Source organism: Primulina eburnea, chromosome 2 (assembly GCF_022965805.1).
Source record: "Primulina eburnea isolate SZY01 chromosome 2, ASM2296580v1, whole genome shotgun sequence".
Classification (NCBI taxonomy): Eukaryota; Viridiplantae; Streptophyta; class Magnoliopsida; order Lamiales; family Gesneriaceae; genus Primulina; species Primulina eburnea.
In genome coordinates, this window is record NC_133102.1 from 36,535,320 (window position 1) to 36,548,074 (window position 12,755).

General features: G+C 34.8%; 1 protein-coding gene across 2 annotated transcripts; it reads right to left on the minus strand.

Annotated features, from left to right (window-relative positions):
- Positions 1-6,290: 6,290 nt before the first annotated feature.
- Positions 6,291-8,986, minus strand: LOC140823072 (protein INVOLVED IN DE NOVO 2-like). Of its 2 annotated transcripts, none has more exons than XM_073184188.1 (2): positions 8,851-8,986; positions 6,291-7,306 (listed from the first exon to the last, which is right to left on the minus strand). In XM_073184188.1, the coding sequence occupies exon 2, from the start codon at positions 7,292-7,294 to the stop codon at positions 6,473-6,475; it is 822 nt and encodes a 273-aa protein (XP_073040289.1). In that variant the 5' UTR covers positions 7,295-7,306; positions 8,851-8,986; the 3' UTR covers positions 6,291-6,472. The 2 variants fall into 2 exon arrangements, with proteins under 2 accessions (XP_073040289.1, XP_073040290.1); XM_073184189.1 differs by lacking the exon at positions 8,851-8,986 and adding an exon at positions 8,649-8,802.
- Between the last annotated feature and the right edge of the window lie 3,769 nt (positions 8,987-12,755).

The window sequence follows — 12,755 nt, forward strand, 5'->3', positions numbered from 1 at the left end:
ATACATAATTATTTAAACATATCTAATATTATATATACCATATTATTACCATAAAATTATACAAATACATACCTTTATTTTTTTGTACACCAACGATCATAAATGGAAAAAAACGGCTAGTTTTGCCCTATAAATATGATCTCACAAACACATTCAATCACTCCAACTTTCTCTTCTTCTCTAAAAATTATTCATCATCAAATTTTTCGAAGAAAAAAGAAGATGGCTTTCTCAAGGATATTTTTAATTATTTTGGTTATCATACTCACGAGTCTTGTATTTATCGAAGAATATCCTACTCGTGCGTTTTCTTTATTTTTACAAATACTTGTACTTGTTGTTTATCCGTTACTTTGTATTGCAATATTTATTAACTAATAAAATGCATCGTAATTTTTTTTAGTACCACCATGTCAAATTTAACAAAGCTTGAATTTATTGCACTCGACATCACGGGAAAGAATTATATGCCATGGACTCTAGATGTAGAAATGCATCTTGAGTCATTGGGTCTAAGCTAGACCATTAAAGAAAATGGCATATGCACGTCACAAGAAAAGGCAAGAGCCATGATATTTTTGCGTCGACATCTCGACGATGGATTGAAATATGAATATCTGACTGAAAAAAATCCCATGGCTTTGTGGAAGGGATTGAAAGAAAGATTTGAACATATAAGGGAAGTTATACTTCCGACCGCCCGTGATGAATGGAATATGTTAAGATTCCAAGATTTTAAAAAAGTCAGTGATTATAATTCAGCGATGTATCGAATAATCTCGCAGCTAAAATTTGGTGGACATGAGTTCACAGAATCTGAGATGCTTGAAAAAACAATTTCCACGTTTCATGCATCAAATATTACTCTACAGCAACAATATAGAGTACGTGGATTTGCGAGATATTCTGAGCTCATCGCCTGTCTTCTTGTGGCGGAAAAAAACAACGAGCTATTAATGAGAAATCATCAGTCCCGACCCACTGGATCAACAGCATTTCCAGAAGTAAATGCTGTAAGTAAAAATGAATTTAAACCTCGAAACCAAAATCAAATTCAAAGACAAGATTTTGGTCGAGGTCGAGGTCGTGGACGTGGACGTGGACGTGGACGTGGCCGTGGTCGTTGTCGAGGCCGTGGTTTTGAAAACAATAGAGATAGTTATTTTTATAAGTCATCTCAAAAGAGCGTCCCAAACCATCCACAGAAAAGGCATCATGAGAATATAAGTATTAATGAGAATCACTCAAAAAGATATGAAAGTTCTTGTTACAGATGTGGTACTCCAGGACATTGGTCCAAAGTTTGTCGAGCCCCTGAGCATCTTTGTAAACTTTATAAAGAATCATTAAAGGGGAAAGAAAAGGAGACCAACTTCACTGAACGCAGTGACCGTTAGAGTGATTCAACTCATTTTGATGCTGGTGATTTTATGAATGATTTCTCTGGAAATGATCAACATGTTGGTGGGATAGAAATGAACAATTTTGATGCTACAGATTTTCTCAATGATTTCTCTGAAAATGAACAATTTAATGGTAGAATATAAATGTACAATAATTGATTTTTCATGTATTCATGTAATAATGTTTTATTGTATAATTATGATATGTGTTATATTTACATATGTATTTTCAGTAATTTTATTTCATTGCATATTTTTTTGAAGTTCAAATATGGAAAATGCTATGAGCAAAGCTGAAGTTTGCATACCCGATAGTGGTACAACGCACACTATCCTCCGAGATAAAAGATATTTCTTGGAACTAAAACCAACAAAAACAACGGTGAATACAATATCAGGTCCTGTAGACTTGATTAAAGGATGTGATAAAGCACAATTTTTGTTACCTAATGGTACAAAATTTTTTATCAATGATGCTTTATATTCACCACAATCGAAAAGAAATTTGTTGAGTTTTAATGATATATATTCCCACGGGTATGATACTCAAACAATGAATGAAGGGAATGAGAAATATATATGTCTTATCACATATAAATCAAGAAAGAAATATGTGATGGAAAAACTACCAATGCTCCCTACTGGATTGCATTATACACATATAAGTCCCATTGAATCAAACATGGTAGTTGATAATTCTTCGATATTAACCAATTGGCATGATCGATTGGGACATCCTGGTTCAACAATGATGCGAAGAATTATAGAAAATACACATGGTCATCCACTGAAAGACCGGAAGATCTTTCAGAATAATAAGTTTCAATGTAAAGCATGTTCTCTTGGAAAACTTATTATAAGACCATCACCAGTAAAAATCCAAACTGAATCACCAATGTTTCTTGAACGTATTCAGGGTGATATTTGTGGACCAATCCATCCACCATGTGGACCATTCAGATACTTTATGGTATTGATTGATGCCTCCAGCAGATGGTCACATGTATGTTTATTATCAACTCGAAATGTTGCATTTGCATGATTACTTGCTCAAATAATAAAATTGAGGAATCAGTTTCCCGATTATACAATCAAGAAAATTAGACTTGATAATGCTGGTGAATTTACTTCCCAGACTTTCAATGATTATTGTATGTCTATGGGAATCATTGTTGAGCATCATGTTGCTCATGTACATACACAGAATGGATTGGCTGAATCATTGATTAAACATCTGCAAATGATTGCCAGACCAATGATTATGAAAACAAAGCTCTCTATTTCTATATGGGGACATGCAATTTTACATGCTGCTTCATTAATTCGCATCAGACCAAGTGCATATCATAAATACTCCCCATTACAGCTTGCATTTGGTAAAGAACCAGATATTTCTCATATGAGAATTTTTGGATGTATGGTGTATGTGCCTATTGCACCACCACAACGAAAGAAAATGGGACCTCAAAGAAAGGTTGGAATTTATATCGGTTATGATAGTCCATCAATCATTCGATATCTTGAACCTCAGACAGGCGACGTGTTCACAGCACGTTTTGCTGATTGTCATTTTAATGAGGAAATCTTCTCAATGTTAGGGGGAGAACAGAAACATAACGAAAAGGAATTTACATGGTATGTATCATCATTGTTACATCTGGATCCAAGAACAAAACAATGTGAAAAAGATGTACAACAAATTGTACACTTGCAAAGAATAGCAAATCAAATACCAGATGCATTTGCAGACACAAAAGGGGTAACTAAATCATATATACATGCTGCAAATGCCCCTGCTCGAATTGAAATTCCAAAGAAATAAATGGAAGATACTCATGATGTCATTAAACGCCTGAAGCGTGGAAGGCCAGTCGGTTCCAAGGATAAAAATCCTCGAAAAAGAAAATTCATAGAGAAACACGATGATCACAAAATAGAGAATGATGTTCCTGAAGAAACACATGATGATCACAAAATAGAGAATGGTGTTCCTGAAGAAACACATGATGATGAAAATGTTCTGTCAGAACCACAAACTGACGAGAATCATGAAATCTCTATCAATTATATTAATACTGGAAAAATATGGAACCGAAAATATATAGAAGAAATCTACGATATATTTTCTTATAATGTGACAATCGACATCATAAATGATAATGAAGATCATGAACCAAAATCTTTTGGTGAATGTAAAAATCGGCAGGATTGGATAAAATGGAAAGAAGCTATCCAGGTTGAATTGGATTCGCTAAATAAACGTAATGTTTTTGGACCTATAGTCCTTACACCTGAAGGTGTAAAACCTGTTGGATACAAATGGGTTTTTATTCGAAAGCGAAATGAGAAAAATGAAATAGTAAGATATAAAGCTTGACTTGTTGCACAAGGTTTTTCTCAAAGACCTGGAATTGATTATGAAGAAACGTATTCTCCCGTGATGGATGCAATTACGTTTCGGTATTTGATTAGCTTGGCAGTATCTGAAAATTTAGAAATGCGTCTTATGGATGTTGTTACAGCTTACTTATATGGATCACTTGATAGTAATATATATATGAAAATCCCTGAAGGATTTAAGATGTCTGAAGCACAAAGTTCAAAACCCAGAGAATGTTATTCTGTGAAATTACAAAGATCGTTATATGGGTTAAAGCAATCAGGTCGAATGTGGTATAATCGACTAAGTGATCACTTGATGAAAAAGGGATATGTAAATAATTCAATATGCCCTTGTGTTTTCATTAAGAAAACAACATCCGGATGCGTAATTATTGCTCTATATGTTGATGATTTAAACATCATTGGAACGAAAAAGGAAATTCAAGAAGTTGTGTCATACTTGAAGGAAAAATTTGAAATGAAGGATCTTGGAAAAACCAAGTATTGTCTGGGTTTACAAATTGAACAAAAAGAATGCGGAATGTTTGTTCACCAGACAAATTATACAGAAAAGATCCTTAAACGTTTTAATATGGATAAATCAAATCCTTTAAGTACTCCAATGGTTGTTAGATCATTAAACATAGAAAAGGATCCATTCCGTCCATGTGAAGATGATGAAGATATTCTTGGTCCAGAAGTACCATATCTAAGTGTCATCGGTGCCCTTATGTACCTTACAAATTGTACAAGGCCTGATATATCTTTTGCCGTGAATCTGTTGGCAAGATTTAGCACATATCCAACAAAGAGACACTGGAACGGAATTAAACATATATTCCGTTATCTACGAGGAACGACAGACTTGGGACTTTTGTATTCAAAAGATGCTAATCCAAGTATAATTGGTTATGCTGATGCTGGATACTTATCTGATCCACACAAGACACGTTCCCAAACTGGATATGTATTTACTCGTGGAGGCACTGCAATATCTTGGCGTTCACAGAAACAAACGCTCGTAACAACTTCATCAAATCATGCCGAGATTATTGCACTACATGAAGCAAGTCGTGAATGTGTGTGGTTAAAATCAATGACCCAACATATCCAAATTTCATGCGGATTATCATTCGATGAGAAGCCTGTGATACTATATGAAGATAATGCTGCATGTGTTGCTCAAATGAAAGAAGGATACATAAAAAGCGACAGAACTAAACATATTCCTCCTAAGTTTTTCGCATTCACCAAGGAGCTTGAGAAGAATAAATGTATTGATGTTCGTCATATTCAATCAAGTGAAAACTCATCAGATCTCTTCACAAAAGCACTACCTACGTCAATATTCAGAAAGCACATATATAATATTGGGATGCGCAATCTACGAAATTTGTGAAGAGTTGTTCGTGTCAACATGAGGGGGAGTTTACGTGACTGCACTCTTTTTCCCTTACTATGGTTTTTATCCCAATGGGTTTTTCCTAGTAAGGTTTTTAACGAGGCAGTACAAAACACGTAATGAAGACATCATCGTATCATGATCATCATCACAAGGGGGAGTGTTGAAAATAATATATTTGAATATTGAAAAAGTAATAGTTGAATATTTAAATGTTGAAAATAAGAGTTGTAAAGTTAGAAATTTGTGTGTGATGATGTAGGTAATGATGTATTTTATTTTGTAATGAAACTCTATAAATAGATCTCTCATTTGTGAAGAAAATCACAATTGAGTAGAGAGAAAAATATTATAAAGTGTGTAGTTTGGTAAATTTTGAGAGTTTGAGATTTTTACTTTTTACCATAAATTTTTACTTTTTCACAACATGAAAATAATTTTACAAATTTTGTTTTGCTGTTAAATTTTGATATTGTACTATATACCATGAAGGAAAAGAAGACTAGTAATCTGTGTTGAAATGTGGATGTGCCGATATTTAAATTTATACTCCCCTTTGTATTATTAATTGTGGTCTAAAATGTGTATATCAATGATTTTAAATCTTATTGTTATAATGTAAAGAAATATTCATGTGCGAGAACCATGCCGGGTGACCACTAATTCTTGTAAAAATCTATTGTACGAGTTTAAATGGGAGTCACATCATAGTGAAACAAAATTTATGACCGATCAAAAAGTGATTAATGAAGCACAGGTGAACAAATTTTCACATAATCTTTTTCCACATTTAATCCTATTTGTATCCCAAAATATCAGGGCAAAAACTTGTGTGAGACGGTCTCACGGGTCGTATTTGTGAGACGGATCTCTTATTTGGGTCACCCATGAAAAAGTATTATTTTTTATGCTAAAAGTATTACTTTTTATTATGAATATGGGTAGGGTTGACCCGTCTCACGGATTATGACCCGTGAGACGGTCTCACATGAGACTCACTCAAATATCAGGTATGATAACATACTCGTGTTTCCTTGGATTCTAACATCAAAGACTGTTTGGAGAAGATCCCAGATCCACAAATCATCAAAACGTAATGCCAGAGTACCAAAACATTGGGACATCAAATACACAACCAGTAAAGTCCAGGGAACAAACAAGCTAAGGAAATTAAATGGGAGACGAGCAATGGCAGAACCAAAACTAGATCATTAACATGGTACATTTTCCATCTAGCAAAAGATAAGCACGTCTAATCTTTCAGTCTTGCACAAGGCCAAAGGCCTCAAGGGGTGTTACCATGCTTGGTTTCAAGTTCATCAACACGTGCCCTCAATTCGTCAATGGTGTTAGCCAAATTGGTGATGAGTAGGGCATTTTTCCGCTTCTCATCTGCTTCTATGTCGGCGATAGTTTTCAAGTCTCCGCTCTTCCTGAGATATTCACCCAAGATACCCTTTGAATCGAAATCATCGTCTCGTGCAATCCAACCGTAGCATTTGCCCACCGAAAGTGGAGCTGCAACATAGTCCTTCTTCCCGTGATGATCAAAATCAAATTCCTTCTCAAACATCATAGCATTATAGAAGCCACTCCAGTCTTTCTTGAATTCCACCAATGCATATCCTGGATTATCTTTATCATTTGGCAGTAGTCTAACTCTAAAGGTATCAAACCCTTTCCTCGCCAGATCAATTTTGAGGCTAGAGTTACTTACACCTACATTTGCCAGAATTCCAATCCACGGCCACACAAACACATTGTTTCCCCTTTTTCCAGGAGGAAGGTCAAGAGTCAATCTCGTTAATACCGAAGATAAATCGTCACGAAGAAGATGATTCTTCATGTACTTGACAAGACTCAAGTGCTTACCCTTGTGCTTGATATCCTTGTTCTGTGATCCCTTAGCAACATCAGTGGCATGTTGAAGGAGGTCCTTGTATTGATAGACGAGCTTTTTCTTTCCGGGGCAGTATGGACACCTGTACAGTGCGTCTGAAAACTGAACTTTCACATACCCATCCTTTAACAGCTCATAGCATTGATCAACATAATCCTCTAACTCAGATTCACTTATATCGGTTTCATCTTCAGATGAGGAAGACATCTTTCATAAAATCTGAAAGATAGATAATAGGCATTAAATGTAAGATAATAGGACGTCAATTGTCCTTTAACCAAAACAGAACATCGTATCTTGTTTGTTTCACATTACATTCAATGAGTCTCAAGAAAGTACTAAAAGTTATCCAAAATTTGAAAATCTTCTGTAAACAATGTCATCAATGGCCTTTTGTTGGCCGAAACCTAGGTGCAAGACATGGCACACATTTTGACAAAAGTAGACGCACTAAAACATGAAACTTTAGAATCAAAATACATGGGAAAAATAGTACCATGTATACTTAACAACCCTATTGAACATGATAAAAAAATGTTTGGCAACCTGGATTTCGATAGGATTGGAGGAGATTTGGAGACAGAAATATCATTCTATGAGCACAAATGAACACTATACCATTGCATTTCACCATGTATTATTAAGTACTACATAATTGGGCCTTTAAATCATGTTCCATGGAAAAGGCACATGCCTACTAAAAGCTACACCTTGTTTTGCCACTAGGAGCAGTGAATGATGTTTGTAGCACGTCTTCAGCCTAGTCATATGCCTTGTCGACTTTTAATAACTATGGACTCAACTGATACTTGCAAAGATATGATATAGTGAATTTTTACAGCGTCAACTAAATTCTTGCAACTACACTTACATTTTGCAGTTCTATCATCGAATGCACAAGTATTTATTCCACAAAAATATGATTCCAGAAAGCCTTAATCACACTGTTTCACCTCACAGGTCTTTCCTTCAATTTTTTAAAAGAAAATTTAGTTATTTTCCCTTTGATTTGTTTTTTTTTTCCTTGGTGCTCTCATCAATGAACTCCAAGAACCAAATTCAATTATTTCCAAATTCCACATTTATCAAATCTATCAGCAACAAACAGATACAGTATCAATTTGATCCGCAGCACACAAATGAACTAGGAAACATCCAGTATGCCAGCAAATTCCAGAAGGACAACGTATTTTCCTTTTTAACAGGAAAACAACCTTGAATTACAAAACCAAAAACAATTTGCCTCTATAACCAAGCAAGCACTAATTCCTTTTGCTGGTCGGAAAATGTCATCCTTATTGGTTTCTTTTGGAAATTACGTCTAAAGGATGCCTATAAAGAATGTACTTCTAATTTCTTTGCACCAGAAACAATGAGTAAAAAATGTAGCCGATCAAAGTAAAAATTCGTAATCAGAAAAATGTCAAAAACCATTTATATGCACGAAAATCCCAAAAATGCCATCTATAGACTGTTCATATACAAAGGGGGAAGCACAAAAAAAAAATCCAAACCCAAAGGAACAGGTATGAATCTTTTATACTCTCCCATTTCCGAGTACCTCATCGACTGTCCAGACTTCGAAAGCAGATAATAGATGCAAAAAAGGGGGAAAAGGGAAAGGAAACAACAACTAAATTCTGGGATGAAACACTGGAATTTTGTTCCCAAAACCCAACCCAACCAAACCAAACCAAATAAAGAGCGAGCAGAGAATAATTCAAACAAACGACAATTATTGCTTGAAAGAGAGGAAAATACACCTCAAGTAACTGAAGAAGATCACAGAATTGAGTAGCATACGACCGTAGTACACTACTCGTAGTCGGGTTTTATGTCCGAGTTTAAGGAAAAGTCGGCGAGGAAAATGAAACAGTGAAAAATGAATTTTTAATGAATAGGGTTATTTTTGTTCTGAAAAAATAAAAATTTATGGTAAAGAGTAAAAATCTCAAACTCTCAAAATTTACCAAACTACACACTTTATAATATTTTTCTCTCTACTCAATTGTGATTTTCTTCACAAATGAGATATCTATTTATAGAGTTTCATTACACATAATCCAAAAATAAAATACATCATTACATACATCATCACACACAAATTTCTAACTTTACAACTCTTATTTTCAACATTCAAATATTCAACTATTACTTTTTCCATATTAAAATATATTATTTCAACACTCCCCCTTGTGATGATGATCATGATACGATGATGTCTTCATTACGTGTTTTGTACTGCCTCGTTAAAAACCTTACTTGGAAAAACCCATTGGGATAAAAACCATAGTAAGGGAAAAAAAGTGCAGTCACGTAAACTCCCCCTGATGTTGACATGAACAATTCTTCACAAATTTAGTAGATTGTGCATTCCAATATTATATATGTGCTTTCTGAATATTGACGTAGGAAGTGCTTTTGTGAAGAGCTCTGATGGGTTTTCACTTGATTGAATGTGACGAACATCAATACATTTATTCTTCTCAAGCTCCTTGGTGAATGCGAAGAACTTAGGAGGAATATGTTTAGTTCTGTCGCTTTTTATGTATCCTTCTTTCATTTGAGCAACACATGCAGCATTATCTTCATATAGTATCACAGGCTTCTCATCGAATGATAATCCGCATGAAATTTGGATATGTTGGGTCATTGATTTTAACCACACACATTCACGACTTGCTTCATGTAGTGCAATAATCTCGGCATGATTTGATGAAGTTGTTACGAGCGTTTGTTTCTGTGAACGCCAAGATATTGCAGTGCCTCCACGAGTAAATACATATCCAGTTTGGGAACGTGCCTTGTGTGGATCAGATAAGTATCCAGCATCGGCATAACCAATTATACTTGGATTAGCATCTTTTGAATACAAAAGTCCCAAGTCTGTCGTTCCTCGTAGATAACGGAATATATGTTTAATTCCGTTCCAGTGTCTCTTTGTTGGATATGAGCTAAATCTTGCCAACAGATTCACGGCAAAAGATATATCAGGTCTTGTACAATTTGTAATGTACATAAGGGCACCGATGGCACTTAGATATGGTACTTCTGGACCAAGAATATCTTCATCATCTTCACATGGACGGAATGGATCCTTTTCTATGTTTAATGATCTAACAACCATTGGAGTACTTAAAGGATTTGCTTTATCCATATTAAAACGTTTAAGGATCTTTTCTGTATAATTTGTCTGGTGAACAAACATTCCACATTCTTTTTGTTCAATTTGTAAACCCAGACAATACTTGGTTTTTCCAAGATCCTTCATTTCAAATTCTTCCTTCAAGTATGACACAACTTCTTGAATTTCCTTATTCGTTCCAATGATGTTTAAATCATCAACATATACAGCAATAATTACGCATCCGGATGTTGTTTTCTTAATGAAAACACAAGGGCATATTGAATTATTTACATATCCCTTTTTCATCAAGTGATCACTTAGTCGATTATACCACATTCGACCTGATTGCTTTAACCCATATAACGATCTTTGTAATTTCACAGAATAACATTCTCTGGGTTTTGAACTTTGTGCTTCAGGCATATTAAATCCTTCAGGGATTTTCATATATATATATTACTATCAAGTGATCCATATAAGTAAGCTGTAACAACATCCATAAGACGCATTTCTAAATTTTCAGACATCGCCAAGCTAATCAAATACCGAAATGTAATTGCATCCATCACAGGAGAATACGTTTCTTCATAATCAATTCCAGGCCTTTGAGAAAAACCTTGTGCAACAAGTCGAGCTTTATATCTTACTATTTCATTTTTCTCATTTCGCTTTCGAATAAAAACCCATTTGTATCCAACAGGTTTTACACCTTCAGGTGTAAGGACTATAGGTCCAAAATATTACGTTTATTTAGCGAATCCAATTCAACCTGGATGGCTTCTTTCCATTTTATCCAGTCCTGCCGATTTTTACATTCACCAAAAGATTTTGGTTCATGATCTTCATTATCATTTATGATGTCGATTGCCACATTATAAGAAAATATATCATCAATTTCATCTATATCTTTTCGGTTCCATATTTTTCCAGTATTAATGTAATTGATAGAGATTTCATGATTCTCGTCAGTTTGTGGTTCTGACAGAACATTTGCATCATCATGTGTTTCTTCAGGAACATCATTCTCTATTTTGTGATCATCATGTGTTTCTTCAGAAACATCATTATTTATTTTGTGATCATCGTGTTTCTCTATGAATTTTCTTTTTCGAGGATTTTTATCCTTGGAACCGACTGGCCTTCCACGCTTCAGGCGTTTAATGACATCATGAGTATCTTCCATTTGTTTCTTTGGAATTTCAATTCGAGCAGGGGCATTTGCAGCATGTATATATGATTTAGTTACCCCTTTTGTGTCTGCAAATGCATCTGGTATTTGATTTGCTATTCTTTGCAAGTGTACAATTTGTTGTACATCTTTTTCACATTGTTTTGTTCTTGGATCCAGATGTAACAATGATGATACATACCATGTAAATTCCTTTTCGTTATGTTTCTGTTCTCCCCCTAACATTGGGAAGATTTCCTCATTAAAATGACAATCAGCAAAACGTGCTGTGAACACGTCGCCTGTCTGAGGTTCAAGATATCGAATGATTGATGGACTATCATAACCGATATAAATTCCAACCTTTCTTTGAGGTCCCATTTTCTTTCGTTGTGGTGGTGCAATAGGCACATACACCATACATCCAAAAATTCTCATATGAGAAATGTCTGGTTCTTTACCAAATGCAAGCTGTAATGGGGAGTATTTATGATATGCACTTGGTCTGATGCGAATTAATGAAGCAGCATGTAAAATTGCATGTCCCCATATAGAAATAGGGAGCTTTGTTTTCATAATCATTGGTCTGGCAATCATTTGCAGATGTTTAATCAATGATTCAGCCAATCCATTCTGTGTATGTACATGAGCAACAGGATGCTCAACAATGATTCCCATAGACATACAATAATCATTGAAAGTCTGGGAAGTAAATTCACCAGCATTATCAAGTCTAATTTTCTTGATTGTATAATCGGGAAATTGATTCCTCAATTTTATTATTTGAGCAAGTAATCTTGCAAATGCAACATTTCGAGTTGACAATAAGCATACATGTGACCATCTGCTGGAGGCATCAATCAATACCATAAAGTATCTGAATGGTCCACATGGTGGATGGATTAGTCCACAAATATCACCCTGAATACGTTCAAGAAACATTGGTGATTCAGTTTGGATTTTTACTGGTGATGGTCTTATAATAAGTTTTCCAAGAGAACATGCTTTACATTGAAACTTATTATTCTGAAAGATCTTCTGGTCTTTCAGTGGATGACCATGTGTATTTTCTATAATTCTTCGCATCATTGTTGAACCAGGATGTCCCAATCGATCATGCCAATTGGTTAATATCGAAGAATTATCAACTACCATGTTTGATTCAATGGGACTTATATGTGTATAATGCAATCCAGTAGGGAGCATTGGTAGTTTTTCAATCACATATTTCTTTCCTGATTTATATGTGATAAGACACATATATTTCTCATTCCCTTCATTCATTGTTTGAGTATCATACCCGTGGGAATATATATCATTAAAACTCAACAAATTTCTTTTCGATTGTGGTGAATATAAAGCATCATTGATAA